Raw genomic sequence first — 19831 nt, 5'->3', positions numbered from 1 at the left:
TATCTTTCAGGTTACATCGGGGGCTTATCTACAGCATTACAGAATGCTGTAGATAAGCCCCTGATGTCAATGCCGGCAGCTCATAGTCCAAAAAAAGGGTGACAGATTTCCTTTAAACATTGAATATATCGTATTTTTCTGTTTATAAGACGCACCCCAAATTGAAAGAGAAAACTATGAAAATTTTTTTTTTTATATATATATATATATATATATAAAATGGTGGTGCTTCCTACAATCTATGCATCTTATTGCTTAGGCTGGCATCACATTTGCGTTCAGGAGGGCTGCGGATGGCTTCTTACTTCCTCCTTTCTTCCTCCCTGAAGCTCCGCCTATGCGCCGCCTTCATGTTGCGTTTTCATGCGGTCGCCACACACATCAAATCGCCGCATGCAGACGCATCCACATACAATTCATATCACTGCATACCCATTGTTAAAGATAGGTATGCAGGGAAGCGCAGGACGCTTACAGAAGTAGGCGGAGTGTAGGCGGAGCTTCAGGGAGGAAGTAAGCAGCCATCCGCAGCCCTCCTGAACGCAAATGTGAAACGAGCCTTACAGGGGGGGTGGCTGCGGTGAAGTGGGGTCCCAGGGTCACTGTGGGTGGAGGCAGGAGTGGGGCGATGCTGCGGACCCCAGACTGGGAGAAACCAATGTTTGGATGTGCAATGCTGCGGGTGTCCGGTGGTGCGGGGGCTCTGCTGACATTTTGTGAAAGCCCGGAACTTTGCGGTGCACTCTGGGAATATGGCCGCAGGGAGAGGCGCATGTGCAGATGGAGATCTCATCTCCTGAGATCTTGGTGCCGAGATCTCAATCTGTGCATGTGCTGCCCCCGGTATCCATTTTCCCAGTGTCCACTGCAATGTAAACCATGGAAATGTGGGAGTGCCGGGCTTTCACAAATTGTTGTCAGAGCCTCCGCACCACCGAAAACACCCTCAGTGTCACACCTGCAAATGTGGTGCCCCTGAGGGTTCAGTCACCACAGAGGTACTGCACCTTCTCCTGAGGTGTGGTACCCCACCATTCAAGTAAGGTGAAGACACCTGATCACACTCCAACACCTGCATCCCACACAACATAGTAGTGTAGCAAAGCACCCTTTGGTGGCTCCCTGCTTGGAACACGAAGTGTGCTGGGAGGCGGGTGGAGTTTAGTTTTGCACGAAAAGAGCGGGAAGAGTGTGGGATTGAGTCAGTTTGTCACAGGAGTCTGACAAGGTCAGTTTGAGAGAGGAGTGGGAGGGACGAAGGGAGTGCTGCAGCTGACTTCAGTGACCTGGGTCCGCTGGCACAGGAAAGGAACTTTGATAGAAAGCCTGACTCTCCATAAGATGAAAGGATTAGTACGGAACGTGAGGAGAAGAAGAGAACTAAGGATTAGGGTTAGAGGAGAACCCTTCCCAACTTCTAAGCGCAATGCCGGGGTCCGGTCCCCGAGGTTGTACGGATACTAATGATCTTGCAGCAGACACCGGAGGAATAGAAGTTGTCACCACTTTATTCCCACACCAGACTTGGGGGCACAACAGCATCGTGAGTGAGCCGGGACTAGGTAGTAAGGAGTCCCCGAAGCAGGCTACAGCTATCTGCCGTACAAGTAGAATTCATAGGAACATCTGACAGGAGGAACTCCAGTGTAACTCAGTACTGTGAGTATTTCACTAAAGGCGCTAAGAGGGAGACGTTCAGAAAAGGCACATAAGTTGGCGGAGTGTTGGAAAGGAGTACTTCATCTTGGCTGGAAGTTGGCTGAGCTCCTGACCCGGAGGACACGGCACGGATGTGGGCTCTTGTGCCACAACAGACTGTGAGTAAAGCTTTGTAACTACATGCCCTGGTGTCCTCCACTTATTCCTGCGTCAACCTGCCCGGCACTGCTACATTCCCTGCGCCCGACACTACACCATCTACGTGTCACTTCACCTACCCTGCCCTGGGACTACAGCCCTGCCTGTGGAGGGCTATAACATCATTGCTGCACCGCACCATCTGTCCCAGAGGATCTGTCTGCAGCGTCGGCTTAACATCTTCAATGCCGAACACCACAGGTGGCGTCACGACGCATTCATTCTAATCAGCATAAGCACACTGAACATTCCCCCTTTGTTACAATGGGCGCCCAGGGCCACAGGCCGGGTCCCAGCTGCCGTGACATCTCCCATTGAAGCTAATCGGGCCCAGTACCGAGTATCCCACAGCCCTGGGAGGGTGACCCACAAACACCCCCTCTTCCTAGCATGTGGCCTGCAGCAACACCCCACTCTTGCCTCCTCCAGCAGCGACCCTGGGACTCTGCTCCACCGTGGCCGTTAAGATATATTCGAATTATAAGAAGCACCCCCCATTTTCCCCTCAAATTTGGGTGGAAAAGATTGTGTAGTCTTATAATCTGAAAAATACGGTACATATATACTGTACTTTTCCTTACCTAGATCGCATGTATCCTATTGGTCTTTTCCCCTTCTCTTTATTTTTCAGCATACTTCTATTTTTAAATGTTTTTATAAGACTTATATTAATAAAAATTTACATTTTATACTACATCCCTTCTTTGCTGCCATTAGTGAGTTTTCAAAAAATGGTAAACTTTTTGATAAAAAGCTTCCATTAGATGTGTCAGTTTTGGTGCTTTGGCTGGTCATTCCCCTTGCCCTCGAGGGGTGACAAATGATGTAATAATTGTAAGATTGATGTCAGCTTTATAATATAAGCTGATATCAGCCTATAGATTTTTAATTGAAATTGTAATAAAAGCAAATGCAGAATAAAGTCCTTTATTTGAAACAAAAAATACAGACTTCTTTATTTGAAATAAAAACTCCTCACACTCTTTTACCCTTTTATTACTGTAAAATAAAAAAATATAAAACACACCATATTTGTATGGCCATGTCTCACGACAAAGCGGATGGTTTGGATAGCATTCAGTGATGTGACTCCTGTCCACGCCAGCCATCTCACACTTAGAAGAACGTGAGAAGCGCTGCCTGCCTGTACCGGCAGTGACATCATTAAGATTACTGCCGGCCACACACAGCGCTTCTCACACTCTTCTCAGTGTGAGCTGGCTGGCGTGGATAGCAGTCGCATCACTGATATCTCTGTTCTCCAAATCATATGTATTGTCGTGGGACATGGCCATTAATGGATTATCAACAGACAGGAGAGGAGTGTGGTGTTTCCTTATTTTTTATTTTACAATATTAAATGGGAAAAAGAGGGAGGGTGGGGAGTTTTTATTTCAAATAAAGGAGCTTGTGTGTTTATTTCAAATAAAGTATTTTATTCTGGCTGTGTTTTTAGTACAATATACCTATGGGGTTAGTAATGGGGCGTCTTATAGACGCCTCTCCATTTCTAACCCCTGGGTTGGTGTCAGCGACCATAAAATAGCTGACATCAACCCCACAAATATTACCACACTTGCCATCACTCCAGGGCATATTGGAGGAGTCAGGCAAAGTGCCAGAATTGGGGCATCTAATAGGAGCTCCTTTGCTGTGGGCTGCTAATTTTAGGCTGGGAAGGGCCAATATCAATGCTTCCTTCCCAACCTGAGAATACCAGCCCAAAACTGTCTGCTTTAGCTTGGCTGGTTGTAGAAAATGGAGGGGACCCCACATCATTTTTAAAAAAAATTAATTAAATAATTTAAAATATGGAATAGGGACCCCTCTATTTTTGATAACTAGCCAATATAAAGCTGACAGCTGGAGGTTGCAGAGCGCAGCTCTCAGTTTTACCTGCGCTGGTTATCAAAAATAGAAGAGAACCAGGCCATTTTTTATTTCTTGCAGAGGCACTGGCTGATAAATACTCTTGTCAGCCTTGCCTGTTCTTGCAGCTATTTGCAAGAGAATGCATACGCTGATGAGAGACATCATAGCCACAAAGCTACAGAACTATATGAACCAGTACATGAATCCAGCTCAGAAAGGCATTGGGACTGACACCAGAGGCAAAAAACGAATGAGACATCAATTCACTGATCCACCTAACAATGATCTACAGCAAAGACATCAGGATGTCCTTAGGACTGGAGAAGTGCAGATGGTTGGTAACAGAGAGGCAAGGTAGTCAAGACTGATGGAGTGGAATCACCAGCAGGGCACATAGCAAATGTATAGACATGCCTCAAGTATCTCGGCATCCCACAGGGATTCGGTAACCATGATGAGAAGACAATGAAAGCAGCAACATCCAAATACCACCAACGGAAGACAGGTAAGGAAGAGCCAGCTCAATGGGAAGAATAAAATCGGCACCATCAATACATATGACCTGCCAGTTATCAGATACCCTTCTGTCATAGTGTGCTGGCCAAAAGAAGAGATGGAAGCTGCAGATGTGAAGACACGAAAGCTCCTCACAATGCATGGAGGTCTCCACCCTAAGTCTAGCACTCAAAGATTGTATACCAACAGAAAGGAGGGTGGTCGAGGCATGATAAGCATCCAAGTCACCATCTCATATGAAACAAGAAGTATCCCCACGAATACATCAGAAAAATGGCACCAAAAGATGAGATAATGAGAGAAAGCCTAAGGCAGTAGCAACAACATATCTGGAAGGAAGAACAGCAACTAGAAGCGCCATGGCAAGGCAAGCTGCTGCATGGAATGTACCATCGACAGATAATGGAGGTGGCTGACATGGAAAAATCCTACCAATGGCTAGAGAAAGCTGGACTCCGAGACAGCACAGAGGCACTGATCATAGCAGCACAAGAGTAAGCACTAAGTACAAGATCCATAGAATCAGGAATCTACCACACAAGGCAAGACCCGAGGTGCAGACTATGCAAAGAAACCTCAGAAACCGTCCAACACATAGTGGCAGGATGCAAAATGCAAGCAGGAACAGCATATACTGAACGGCACAACCAAGTAGCGGGAGTTGGACACAGGAACATCTGCACAGCATATGGGCTAAATCCCCCTAAGTCCAGGTGGGAAACCCTAGAAAAAGAGGTGGAGAATGAAAGGGCTAAAATCCCCTGGGACTTCAAGATCCAGACAGATAGGGAGGTGTTGGCTAACAAACCAGACGTTGTGATAGTAGATAAGGATCAGAAGACAGCAATGATAATAGATGTGGCAGTGCAAAATAACAGCAACATCAGAAAGAAGAAATATGAGAAGCTGGAGAAATACCAGGGCCTCAAAAGAGAACTGGAGAAGATGTGGAAGGTGAAGGCAACAGTGATTCCAGTAGTGATAGGAGCACTTGGAGCAGTGACCCCTAAGTTGGAAGAATGGCTACAACAGATCCCAGGAAAAGTGTTATGCTGGGTACATTTTGTGTTAGTTAAGTAAATAGTGTTGGTTAAATAAGTACCACTGTCTCTTCATTGTCTGCGCTGTTGCATCCAAGTAACTTGCTTACATATACACATATTTGGAAAAAAAAATATCGGAGGGCTTCTTTAAAAAACACCTGTCACGTCCTTTTTAGCAACTAAAATGTCCTCAATGCACAGCACTAACATATTGTTTTCAATCAGGGAATGCCAGAAGGGCCTGTCTGGTCATGGGCTGCCTTGTCTGCTACGTTATTAACAGAATCAGTGTTCTCAAGACACCCATACTGTTAAGAGTTGTAATGGAGCACAAAGTCTCCGTCACTTACCCACCCAGGCCATGGGCGAAATATTGGTCTTGTAGAAAGTCTTCCTTTCCTCCATCCAGGGTAATATTAGTAATATATCCCATCTGGTTCATGGGGATGGGGACAACATGGGCCTGTGTGATTTCAAATGCCAGGACTGAATTTCAGCCCCAGTCTGTACCTGTTTTCAATCCAAACTGTGCCGTAATAATCTCCAAAAACCATTTTGTAAAGTTATATAGTACCTTCTCATTCAGTCATAGAGATGGTGCTTCATTTTATTTCAGTCAGGGGCTTGTCATATCGTCTACGCTCATGCACCCCGACTGATGTTCTAGGGTATGCCAATGTCATTTGAATTCGCACTAATATCCCGCGCTTGCGCAGTGTCGAGCGGCTCCTAGTGCCTGTGCAGTGATGAGCGTCTCTTTGGGCATGCACAGTCATGAGTGGCTCCCTGTGCATGTGCATTGATGGTGGGTGTACATATCTAGCTTCATTAACTGTGTTCGCATGCGCCGGAACCATTGTTAGTCACGGGCTCTATGACCACACTCGCCACTGCGCATGCACGGAGAGGTGATTGACACTGTTCATGCACAGGATTTTAGAGCAGATTCTCATGATGTTGGCGAACCCCGGAACATCAGAGTGTATGGGCATTAACAACATGAAGCGCCTGTGACTGAAATAAAATGAAGATCCACCCCTATGACTGAAAGAGAAAGTTCAGTATATAACAGTACATAACTATATACCTATAACTATACGGTATATAACTATATAAAATGATTTTTACGGATGATTAAGGTGCTGTTTGGATTGAAAACAATGTGTTAATGATTCACATTGCATCAGTAACAACACACTAGGACGGGATTAGTTGCTAAAAATTACGTGGCAGGTTCCCTTTAAGGGTAATAAAATGGATATCTAGTATGTTAACTTGTTATATTATTGCTATACTTACTATAATTTCTTTCTACTTACCTTCTTATACCAAGGCAGAAATGGTGTGTTAGCAAATAACTTCTCCAATCGAAGAGGCAAAAAGTAAATATTCTTATAAATTGAGAGGGTTGGGTAGTGATTATGGGCTTTCTTCTCATCATCTTCAGTGACTATGTCTCCTAGACCTTTCATGAAGAAAACCACTGGTCTGTCCGGATACACTCGAGCCGCTGATTCAATTGAGCATAAAACCAAGGAGGGCTCATCCATTCTATTTGTTGTTTCCATAAATAAGATACCGTTTCCTTGCTGCATGACAGCGCTTAGTATTTTATTTTCTGTATGATTATAATCATCCATAATTGGGAAATTCTTATATTGACTATCAATTTCATCTTCATTTAATGATTTGAAGATGAGATTTTTATCAGTCAGAAAATCAATTGCGTATAAACTGTTCTGCTTTATTGAAGTTCTGGTTAGAAAACATATAGTTGCTATTATCAGCAGAAAAGTCAAAATTCTCAGTTTTTTCAACATATTGCAGTTGCAATTTTCAATTAAGCTGTAAAAGCAAAAACAAAAAAAATATATTAGCATAACGTACCTAGATAACTTATATATAAAACACTCTTTAACCCCTGTAAAGATCCACCATATGAGTGGACGGGGATTTACTTTCTTACCCGGTCTTTGAGGCATACACTGGGACACAGTTCATTTGGTTTACTAAACTGCAGCATAAACCGCTCTTCATGAACTAAATAGCATATAGCTTCCAGTACAGTGTCCGTTAAACATTCAGTTTTACAGCATACACAGTCTCTTACTGACCCCGGTCAGCATTGCTCATGGTTTATCCCTCACTGGTTTTCAGGGAAGCGGCCGCACTGGAATCACCATTCCAGACAGTGCCTTGCTCACTAGGCCATCTACAGTTTCAGACCCACAGCCGGGCAGTAGCTTCCCTACGTAGAGCCGTTACAGACTCTACCAGGTCTGGCCTTTACATGCGCTCTCCAGGAAATTCAGTCCCAGACACTTCCAACACACACAGGCCTTCTGGGACCTTGCACTCTGACCACTCAGGATCAAAACACACAACCCCATGTGACCCGACCTCAGTCACACTATATGGTACATGACCACACCCACAAGTGAGGTATGGATCACATGGTCATGACCTCACTACAGGTTCTATTACATACAGCCAGACATGCAGGCTTTATCTTGGGCGTTCAGACATACGCCCACATGCATATTCTGAGTAGCATATACAGCGTCCCCTAGCTTTAACAGAGGTTACTGCACCACACCTCTTACAGACAATTTTCTTTTTTCTTTTTTTTTGCGCTTTCTTTTTTCCCTCTCCTATTACAAATAGCCATCATTTTTTATTATTCTATTGATATAGATATATAAGGGCTTGTCTTTGTGAATGAGTTGTACTTTTGAATGACTATGTATAAACATAAATTAATTATAGTTAAAAGATAAAATGAAAGGAATATCGTCAGATATACAGCTCTGGCAAAAATTAAAGGGAATCTGTCACCTATTTTTTCATATATAAGCTGCAGCCACTGCCATCAGGGGCTTATCTACAGCATTCTGTAACGCTGTAGATAAGCCCCCAATGTAACCTGAAAGATAAGAAAAATGAGTTATATTTTACTCACCTGGAGGTCCGGTCTGGTCCGATATGTGTCGCGATCCGAGTCCAGCATCTCCCATCTTCTAGCGATGACGTCCTCCTCCTTGCTTCTGTCGTGCTCCTGCGCATGTGTACTTTATCTGCCCTGTTGAGGGCAGAGCAAAGTACTGCAATGCACAGGCACCGGGAAAGGTCAGAGAGGCCCAGCACCTGGGCACTGCAGTACTTTGCTCTGGCTCTCTAGAAGTCTGTTATGAACTGTTCTTGCTGTGCAATTCACCCCAGCTGCCATTTGCCATTTCTTTTGTAGATCACTTGATGTCATCCTGTGGTTGCTGAGTGACATTCAAATAAGATGACGGTCATCCCGGTCAGTGAAGAGTCATTTTCGCCCTCTGCCGGTCTGTAACTTTGTTGTCCCCAGTGTCTGCTGCTTGACCTTGTTGTAATGGACTGCCGTCTTAGAAATTTTAAGGATGGAGGCAACATGACGCTCACTGCATCCCTCTGCTAGTAAAGACAGAATTGAGCCCTTCTTTTCCTCACTCAAGACTTTTCTTTTCAACTCCTTTGGCATGGTTTAAATTTCTTTTTTCATTCCTATTACTTTTGGGATATTACTAGCACTTGTTTTGCCATCCAGCTTGTCCTATTGCAAGAGGATTGTGATCACCACAGCAGGGTTTTTTAGACTTTCCTTCATCTTAAGATTTGGTTCAGGTTATCACCTAATCAGAAGCACATTAAGTAGAATGAGGTGTACTCTGCTTGGAATTTAAATGACACTGGAATGGAATGGCTGTCAGACATGTAGAGAAGCTGATTTTTATAAAACTGGGCAGTGGTCTCTTAATTTTTGCCAGAGCTGTAAATTGTGATTTTCATCTTAATATTATCGATACTTCAAAATTAATATAATAACATTAATGTTATTGTAGGTTCGAGACACATATGGTATGATAGTGTCGTTTTCTGTAAACCAAGTCCATTTTCCATATACACATATGGTCAAAATTGTTGATACCCCTCATTTAATGACAGAAAAACCCACAGTGGTCACAAAAATAACTTGAATCTGACAAAAATAATAAATCAAAAGTCTATTAAAATGAACAAATGAAAGTCAGACATTGCTTTTCAACCATGTTTCCTCAGATTTTTAAAAAAAATAAAACTCATCAAATAGGCCTGGACAGAAATGATGGTACCCTTAACTTAATATTTTGTTGCACAACCTTTTGAGGCAATCACTGCAATCAAAAGATTTCTGTAACTGTCAATCTGCACCTCTCGACAGGTATTTTGGCCCACTCCTCAAGAGCAAACTACTCCAGTTGTCTCGTGATTGAAGGTTGCCTTTTTCTAGACGGCATGCTTCAGCTCTTTCCAAAGATGTTCAATAGGATTTAGGTCAGGGCTCATAGAAGCCCACTTCAGAATAGTCCAATGTTTTCTTCTTAGCCATTCTTGGGTGTTTTTATCTGTGTGTTTTCAGTCATTATCCTGTTGCAAGACCCATGACCTTCGACTGAGACCAAGGTTTCTGACACTGGGCAGAACATTTCTCTCTAGAATCCCTTGATAGTTTTGAGATTTAATTGTACCCTGCACAGATTATAAGACATAATGTGCCAGTTGCACAAAGCCGCCCCAGAACATAACAGAGCCTCCTCCATGTTTCACAGTAAGGACAGTGTTCTTTTCTTGATATGCTTCATCTTTCTATCTTAGAACATAGAGCTGGTGTGCCTTGCCAAAAATTCCATGTTTGTCTCATCTGTCCATAGGAAATTCTCACAGAAGCTTTGTGGCTTGTCAACATGTTGTTTGGAAAATTCCATTCTGGCTTTTGTATGATTTTTTTTCAACAATGGTGTCCTTCTTGGTCATCTCCCATGAAGTCCACTTTGGCTCATACAATGATGGAGGGTGTGATCTGACACTGATGTTACTTGAGCTGGAAGTTCACCCTTAATCTGCTTAGAAGTTTTTCTGGGCTCTTTTGTTACCATTTGTATTATCCGTCTCTTTGATTTGTCATCAATTTTCCTCCTGCGGCCACATCCAGGGAGGTTGGCTACAGTCCCTTGGAGCTTAAATTTCTGAATAATATGTGCAACTGTAGTCATAGGAACATCAAGCTGCTTGAAGATGGTCTTACAACTTTAACCTTTAACATGTTTGTCTATAATTTTCTTTCTAATCTCCTGAGACAACTCTTTCCTTCACTTCCTCTGGTCCTTGTTGAGTGTGATACACACTATGTCACCAAACAGCACAGTGAGTATCTGTAGCCCTCTATACAGGCCCACTCACTGAGTCCAAGATTGTAGACAGACACCTGTGATGCTAATTAGTGGGCACACCATGATTTCACATGTCCCTTTTGTCACATTATTCTCAGGGGTACATTCATTTCTGTCCAGGCCTATTTCATGAGTTTTATTCTGTGGAAGCATGGTTGAAATGCAATGTCTGACTTTCATTTGTTCATTTTCAAAGATTTTTGATTTATTATTACTTTTTTCAGATTCAATTTATTTCTGTCACCATTGTGGGTTTTTCTGTCATTAAACAAGGGGTGCTAACAATTTTGACCACGTGTGTATATCAGTTCTGCATGTCTAACAGACATTCACAGATCTGAACAGAAATGTGTCTTTGCCAAAATAAAAGTCCCATCCAATGTGGAATTCTGAGGTATAGAGCTTTTGTTCAGTCCACATTATTATTATTATTTTTTTTATTATTATTATTATTTATTATAGCGTCATTTATTCCATGGCGCTTTAGATGTGAGGAGGGGTATACATAATAAAAACAAGTACAGTATTCTTAAACCGTACAAGTCAAGACTGGTACAGGAGGAGACAGGATCCTGCCCGCGAGGGCTCACAATCTACAAGGGAAGGGTGAGGATACAATAGGTGAGGGTAGAGCTGGTCGTGCAGTGGTTTGGTCGATTGGTGGTTACTGCAGGTTGTAGACTTGTCAGAAGAGGTATGTCTTCAGGTTCTCTTTGAAAGTGTCATTGGTAGGCGAGAGTCTGATATGTTGTGGTAGAGAGTTAGAGAGTAGGGGGATGCGCGGGAGAAATCTTGTATGTGATTGTGGGAAGAAGCGATAAGAGGGGAGTAGAGAAGGAGATCTTGTGAGGATTGGAGACTGCGTGCAGGTAAGTACCTGGAGACGAGGTCACAGATGTAAGGAGGACAGAGGTTGTGGATGTTATGTCCACATCATATTTTTCACATGAGTCTCAGTCCTCTCTTATTCTCCCATAAATAGTTGGATATGGATTTCCTCACAGGGTTCTGGATTTCATTTAGATATTTTTAATCAAATCTCACCTTGTCACTCTCATCACTATACATACCACATAATTTACATGTATGATATCTCTGCACTAATTTGTTCATCAAACTTTTTGATTCAACTATATAATTTCTTCTTTTTCCACCATTGTTGTTATCATCTGTGTGCACACTATAAAATGGCCGCCCCCACTTGACTCTACAAAGATGCATGCACATGTATGCGCATGCGCACCACGCTCGGTTTCCCTGCGTCTGTGCAGGCCTCTCCTAACAACTGGCATGTGTCTCTGACATCATGGAGACATTTCCTTCTCACACACGCTAGAGCTAAGTGCCAGAACATGACGCACCTGGGACCCAGGGATGGCGCTGGTATGCGCCATTCATGATAGGCCCACATGTGAATAACACTATATACAGTAGAGTAATAGGAGAAACTATTGGACACACTCCCCTTGAGAAAGCATAATTGTGAAATGCGCGTTGGGGCTGTTGTGGCATTGTGCATGGTCCACTGACTTTATAATGGGTAAGCATTACATTGCATTTTCTTCTATATGGACTGATTAACTTTATTCACTGTTATTTGTTTCATATGTATTTTTGAATTTGATCAATATCTTTGGTTTAACAAATATACAATTTTTATTGCTACCTGCAGTCTGACCTCACTTACCACTTTCTTTTTTTTTTACACTTGATTTATTTTCCTTCTTTAAATCCGCTAACATATATCAGTTACTATATGGTTCATGTTTTTTAATATAATTGGTTTTGTAATAAATTTCTATTCAATTTTACATTTCTTTGAGTGGTGTGTTTGGATACTCTATTTCCTTATATAGGTTGTATAATATAAATAACCCACCTGTTTACTAACTGGTCAATGACGGAGAAACGGACATTGATATCTCTAGCCACTATAATTATGATGATTATATGTTCTTTCGATATTTTTATGATTATAAGTTCATACATTATGTACTTAGTGTCTCAAGGATGAATTCTGAGGTGAAATTGGCAACAAAATGCTGCCTCTGATTGGCGGTAATATCGCTACCGCCGATCAGAGTGCTGAGGTTCCCACGCTCTCAGATGAAAGCGAGTGAGCCAGCAGCTCTGTACAGGGATAAAAAAGTTACTGCCGGTCCCAAGTGAGGTTGATGAGAGTATTCATCAGCCAGCAATAAATGAATAAATAAAAATGGCATGGGTTCCTCTCTATTTTTCCTAACAAGCACAGGTAAAGCTAAGAGAGGGGTCCCCACGCTGCAATTTTATTTAAATAAATAATTCAGAAAATAGCATGGAGTCCCCTTCGTTTTTGACAACCAGCCGAGGGCTGGTATTCTTAGACTAAGGACAGACCATTGATATTGGTCCTCCCCGACTTAAAAATAGCAGCCCGCAGCTCAGAAAAGGCTCATGTATTAGGTGAGCCAATTCTGGTGGTTTGACCAGATCTTTCCACTTGCCCTGGTGCAGTGGTAAGTGGGGAAATAATTGTGGCGTTAATGTCAGCTTTGCATTGTCAGCTGACATCTAGCTCATAGGTTATTAATGGAGAGGCATCTATAAGACGTCCCCATTACTACCCCCATAGTCTTATTGTAATAAAGACACAGCAAGAATAAAGTCCTTTAATTAAAAAATAAAAAATAAAAAACACCATCTTCCTCACCTGTCCGACGAGAAGATAATCCATTGATGTCCTTGTCCCGTGTAAAAGATAAAAAATAATAAAACACCAAATTTCTCACCTGTCTGACAATAAAATAATCCTTATCTGTCCTGCAATTATCGAGATGATTAGGAGAGAAGTCAGATAAGTGATTTGACTGTTCTCCACGCCAGCTTGAACACATTGAGCAAAGAGTGAGAGATGCTGCCTTTCTGTGACCGGCAGTGACGTCATTGATGTTACCATGAATCACAGGCAGATCTTCCCAGACTCTGCTCAGTGTGTTCCAACTGGCATTGAGAACAGTCTCATCACTCATGTGACTGCTCTCCAGTAACCTGTGGGCTTGATGCCAGCAGTCATAAAACAGCTGACAACAATCCAACAACAATTACCTTACTTGCCACTGCTACAGGGTAAGTGGGAAGAGCCAGGCAAAGCGCCAGAATTGGTGCATTTAATATATGTGCCTTTTTTGGGGGCAGCTTAGTGCTGCTCTTTTTGGCTTGGGATGGCTGATATCCATGGCTCCTTCCCAATCTGAGAACCACAGCCCCCAGCTGTCCACTTTAGCTTGGATGGTTGTAAAAAATGGCAAAGACCCCACTCCATTTTTTATTTACTTATATAATTAAAAAATACAGTGTGGGGACCCCTTTATTTTTGATAACCAGCCAATATAAGCTGACAGCTGGGTATTGCAGCCCCTTTACCTGAGCTGGTTATCAAAAAATAGAGGGGGATCCATGCCATTTCTTATTTCTTTATTGCACAGGTACTGGCTGATGAATACTTTCATCAGCCTCGCCTTCTCTCGCTGCTCTCATGCACCTCTGGTGGCTCCGTGCTGACTCTGCTAGACCTCCCACAAAGTCCAAAGTGATAGAAAATACAAGATTCTGAGGCACCAAGGAAAATAGAGATAAAACATAACTTTTATTCCATCCTTTAAAAATCACATGGTGAAATACAATTGAGGTAGACATACATAGTTACATACATAGTTTTGAAGGCTGAAGGAAGACCTTATGTCCATCTAGTTCCGCCTATTTTTAGTGCAGCTGTTCTGCATTGTTGATCCTGGGGAAGGCAAAAAACCCGCAGAGTAGCAGCCAATTTTCTCCATAGGGAAAGAAGTTCCTTCCCCTAAGCTGGGTCAACCATCTGCCTATAATATGTTATTCGTAACCTTCTATACTGTTACTCACAAGAAAAGCATCCATTACTTTCTTAAATTCATTCAGTGAGTTGGCCATCACCACTTCCTTAACGATTGAAGCAACGTATCAGCCCGAAAGGGCCTTTTTTAAGCCAGAAGTACAATAAATTACAGCCATATGTGGGGCTACCTTAACTCCAAGGCAGTATGCCTGCTGTCTTGAGGTTATGTTTGGGGCTAAGTTTCCACAATGAGTATTTGATTAGTTTTTGATGTTGCAACTTTTTTGCAGCATTTCTGCACAAATCAGGTAAATTAGGTTATTTGCATTATTTTTCATTTAATTTTTCAATAGATTTTTTATTGCATTTTTAACAATGAGATTTTTGTTTGATTTTGGCATGTCATGTTTTAATTTAGGCTGCTTTATTTTAAACTTCTTGGTATTTGGCTTTAACACATTTTTAACAGGCCTATAAAATTCCTTCTCTAACCTAACTTCTCCCAGATTTTCCATTACTACATTTTTTCATTACAGGGTTCCTTCTTTCTACAGTTTCACTCCCACACTCCATAGCTCTTCATGTCTAAACACAGACACATAATGGCTGGTGAACAGTTCATGGACCTTTTTTATAATAAAGATCGCTGGACACCATTTGTGTCATCACATCAAAAACAGTAAGCTCTTACAAGTCTGTCCCTTTCTCCTCTTGTTTGAAGTGTTTAACTATTAGGCTGGAGTCACACTAGCGAAAAAATCGAACGAATGCAATGCGATAAAAAAAAATCGCATTGCATTCGTCCCAATGTTATTCTATGGGGCGGCTCCCATCATCCGATTTTTTTTCGGAACGTTTCCTCGGACCGAGACAATAGCAGCATGCTGCGATTGTCACTGATTTTCGGATCGGACTCGCCAATGCAAGTCTAAGGGTGCAATTAAAAATCGGATTACAAACGGACCACAAGTGTAACTTGTGATAAAATCGCAAGACTTCTCCAGGTCAACAGGAAAGAGCATCTGGCATTGGATGTCAATTTGATGCTTAGATGCGAATAAAATCGGTTAATCGCCGGAAATTCGGATGACAGACGGATCCCTGGACAAGAAACCTTTGTGCAATTTCGTACCGTAAAAATCGGACCAATTTTTTAATCATTGTATGTGACTCCTGCCTCACTTTGTAATTCCTTTTTATTATATTACTTACTGATATAAGGACATTAATTCTACAGTTCCTTACAGGCATCATCACTGTCCTCATTGGTGATCACAATCTAAATTTTCTATCAGTATGTCTTTGGCGTGTGAAAGGAAATCGGAGGAGGAAACCCACCAAAACAAAATGAAAATGGGTCGCCCTCCCAGGGCCGTGGGGTACTCGGTACCGGACCAGTGTCAGGGGGATGTGTCACAGCAGCGGTGACCCGGTCTGTGGCCCTGGGCGCCCAAGTAATAGGGTGGTTTGTGGTAGTTAATGGAATAGTTTGTGATGCCACCTGTGGTGTTCGGCAAGGGAGGTGTTAAGCCGACACTGCATGCAGATCCGCTGGGAATGATGGTGTGGTGCAGCAAAGATGGTGTAGCTCCCCACAGGTGGAGCTGTAGTCCCAGGTCAGTGCAGGTGCTATGGACGAGGAGAGGTGCAGGATGGTATGGATGCTGGTACCCAGATGTAGCGGTGCTGAAGGTGTTAGCGCAAAAATGAATGGAGGACACCAGAGCTGCAGTTTCAAAGCTTTACTCACAGTTCGTGGTACACACTGGTGCCTGCCTCCGTGCCGTGTCCTCCGGGGTAAAGACTCAACCAACCTCCCAGGCAAGTCAGGGCTCTCCTCTCCAACACTCCGCCAACATGTACCTTCCTGAACGACTCCGCCAATGCACCTTGTGGTGTGAAGCACTCCCGTACTTAGTAACCCTGGAATGCCTCCTAAGAGATGTTCCTAGAACTCTACTTGCACGGCAGACAGTTGTAGCCTGCTTCGGGAACGCCTCACTCCCTGCTCTCTATCTGTGTTGCTGTTGTGCCTCAAGTCTTAGATGGGAGTAATGCATTTACAGCCAACTACTCCACCGGGGTCTGCTGCAGAACCATAAGTGTCCATACAACCTCGGGGATCGGGCCCCGGCCTTGCGCTGAGAACCTATAGGCAGGGTTCCTCTTCCAACTCACGTCTCCTCTGTGTTCTCTACCCCTTCGTTCCGTACTTGACACTCTTTCTTATGGAAACTTAGGCTGTGTGCACACGCTGCGGATTAGGTGCGAATTCATCCGCGCGGATTTTGTAAAATCCGCAGGTGAAACCGCAGGTCAAAAGACCTGCGGTTTTACCTGCGGATTGCTCTGCGGTTTTGCCCTGCGGTTTATCATCTCCTCAATAGAGGAGATGGCAAACCGCAGGAGAATCCGCAGAAAGAATTGACATGTCAATTCTTTCTGCGGATTGAAAACCGCAGATAATCCGCGCGGAAAATTCCGCACAGTCTGCACTGCGGTTTTTGATTCCCATAGGGAATCATGGTACTGTACACCGCAGCAGAAACTGCTGCGGGTCCGCAGCGGCCAAAACCGCTGCGGAACCGCAGCAAAATCCGCAGCGTGTGCACACAGCCTTAGGTTACAGTTCAGTGTCCTTCTTTCTTCCTTCCTTTCCCGTGCCAGCTGGCTCAGGTCACTGAGGCAGCTGCAGCACTCCTTCCTCCATCCCTTCTTCCAGGGATCCTCACTCCTCTCCGAGTGGCTCTCCTCCTCAGACTCCCCGTCTGACTGACCTGTAATTCTAAACCTTCCCAATCTTTTATATCGATCTAAACTCCACCCACCTCCAAAACAAATCCAGTGTTCCAAGCAGGGAACCACCAGAGGTGCTCTGCTACTCTCTAAGCACTGAGCCACAATGTGGTTGTGCAGAACTACCCTGTTGTGTGGGGTGCGAGTGTTGGAGCGTGGAAAGGAGCTCCCAACTTACCCAGACGGTGGGGCACCACACCTGAGGAGAAGGTGCAGTACCTCTGTGGCGACCGAGACTCAGGGGCACAACAAAAACATGTACACTCCTTGCAGACGTTGTCCGTGGTGGAACTTCCCGTGCTAACCACTAAACCACCCTGCTACCCACATGTTAGATATTATCTGTAAGTGTACCATCTTAACTGCAAAGTGAAGCAGAATATGAAAGTGTTATAGCAATAAAGATATTATTACTATAATAATCAAACATGCCAAAATAGTTGAAGAAAAAAATATAAAAAAGGTTTCTCAGCGAAATCTTTTATTGTATACTTTTTCATGCAAAGTTTATTCTGTAGTTATTGCCCGAAAAGGCTGAATATTGCAGCTGTGAAAAGCAGAAGTCCGATCTGCTGCACATGACTGGATGCTGTTCGATAATATTCCATTATTGGAACAGTATTACACAAACAATAAAGTGTAGCTGACATTTCATTAGAAAACTTCAAAAATATCATTGGGTTTTGTATTTACCTGAATTTTTTGGCCAATTTGAGAGTCTTAGGCGATGTGACAGTCTAATTTTCAGCAGCGTGTTTCCCTTTACTTCTGTTCAGCTACTTTCTGCTCTCTAATCATAGAAGGGCGTTTACTTAGCCTGTACGCCTGCCAGTAGAGTAATGACTGTGATTTCCTTTCACATAGTTCTACCAATCAACTGCTAACCATATTTTGTAGCTGGATAAAGAAAGTAAAAAGGACGGACATTTAGAAGATTTCTCATAATGGTCCATTATTATTGTTATTATTATTATGAGCCACCATATGTCTTATATGTCTTCCTCACTCATTCCTCAGGGATCAAACCGCAGATACTTTATATGTTTTATAGATATAAAGTTAACATCTATATATTATGCAAACATACACACTGTTCTCCTTTTGTGCCTCCATGTTCACAATAAACTTGGCTTGCCTTGCCAGGCATGGAAAATTTAAGTGTTGGGGCAGGGAACATTCTTTGGACCTAGCAGTTACTAATAATAGAGAAATGCTGAGGGAGGGATCAGCGGATTGTTCTATGTGAGGTCTCACATGTTGCTTTGAGGTATTTAATGAAGATTGTAATGCACGAACGCACAGATGGAGGGGTCTTTTCAATGAGAATTCTGCAATGCTGAGTAGGTTGCGGAGCTGCATCACTGCGGCCTGGCATCCCTGTACCTTGCTGGGGTGGTTTATCTTTCAATCCTGAGACACAGATAAAACATTACAGAGATGTACAGGAGGATGATATGTCTGCTTGCTTGGACCGAAAAATGGACGAGTGCGAGTGTCATGCTAGTGTAATGCAATTTCCGTGCGATTTCTCCACGGAACATCCGTATGACATGCATATGCAATCCGTATGCAATAATAATAATAATAATAATAATAATAATAATAATAATAATCTTTATTTATATAGCGCCAACATATTCCGCAGCGCTTTACAGTTGAACAGTTTCAAACACAACAGTCATAAGTAACAACGTTAACAATACAATAATTAAAGCGAAATAAGACGACCCTGCTCGTGGAGCTTACAATCTACAATGAGGTGGGGGGGATACAAAGCACAGGTTTGTATTTACAATGATGCATTTACAATGACGGTCCAGCCATCTTCAGGGGGTGGGGGTTAGATGGAGATAGTGAATGGGCTACACACACACAAACATGACTTTGATTACTGAATGTGATAGGCCGCTCTGAACAAATGTGTTTTGAGCGAGCGCCTAAAACTATGCAAATTGTGGATGGTCCTAATATTTTGGGGTAGAGCATTCCAGAGGATTGGCGCAGCACGGGAGAAGTCTTGGAGTCGGGAGTGGGAGGTACGGATTAGGGCAGAGGTTAGTCGAAAGTCATTTGCAGAGCGCAGCGGTCGGTTAGGCCGATAGACAGAAATGAGGGAGGAGATGTAAGGGGGTGCCGCACTGTGGAGAGCTTTGTGGGTGAGAACAAGTACTTTGAATTGTACCCTGTAATGAATTGGCAGCCAGTGTAACGACTGGCGAAGAGCGGACGCGTCTGAGAAACGATTAGCCAGATGGACAACCCTGGCTGCTGCATTAAGGATAGACTGGAGAGGGGAGAGTCGAGTGAGAGGGAGGCCAATTAATAGAGCATTGCAATGCGATTTTAACATGAGGTTTTAAATACATCAGTTCTCTCTATGTAAAAACTCATGTTAAAATAGCATTGTAAAAAACTGAACACATTGCTTAAAAAACAAATAATCCTCAATATATACACTGCTCAAAAAAATTAAGGGAACACTTAAACAACAGAAAATAACTTTCAAACTTCTGTGAAATCAAACTGTCCACTTAGGAAGCAACACTGATTGACAATTTCACATGCTGTTGTGCAAATGGAACAGACAACAGATGGAAATTATTGGCAATTGTCAAGACACTCTCAATAAAGGAGTGGTTCAGCAGGTGGGGACC

The 19831-nt window shown here is 43.0% G+C and overlaps 1 protein-coding gene across 1 annotated transcript in view; it reads right to left on the bottom strand.

Moving 5' to 3' along the window:
- LOC141091124 (alpha-1,4-N-acetylglucosaminyltransferase-like) overlaps nt 1-17963 on the bottom strand; it is a 60350-nt gene extending 42387 nt beyond the window's left edge. Inside the window, exons 1-2 of the mRNA XM_073576513.1 lie at nt 17871-17963; nt 6608-7133 (exon numbers count right to left, since the gene is read on the bottom strand). Of these exons, the coding sequence (XP_073432614.1) occupies nt 6608-7108 (501 nt within the window). The 5' untranslated portion in view covers nt 7109-7133; nt 17871-17963. The remainder of the gene's footprint in view (nt 1-6607; nt 7134-17870) is intronic.
- Nucleotides 17964-19831: the final 1868 nt, after the last annotated feature.

This window comes from Dendrobates tinctorius, unplaced genomic scaffold (assembly GCF_039654945.1).
Source record: "Dendrobates tinctorius isolate UK_male_01 unplaced genomic scaffold, ASM3965494v1 ptg000049l, whole genome shotgun sequence".
In the NCBI taxonomy this organism is placed as follows: domain Eukaryota; kingdom Metazoa; phylum Chordata; class Amphibia; order Anura; family Dendrobatidae; genus Dendrobates; species Dendrobates tinctorius.
This window is presented reverse-complemented; position numbering and strand designations above follow the sequence as displayed.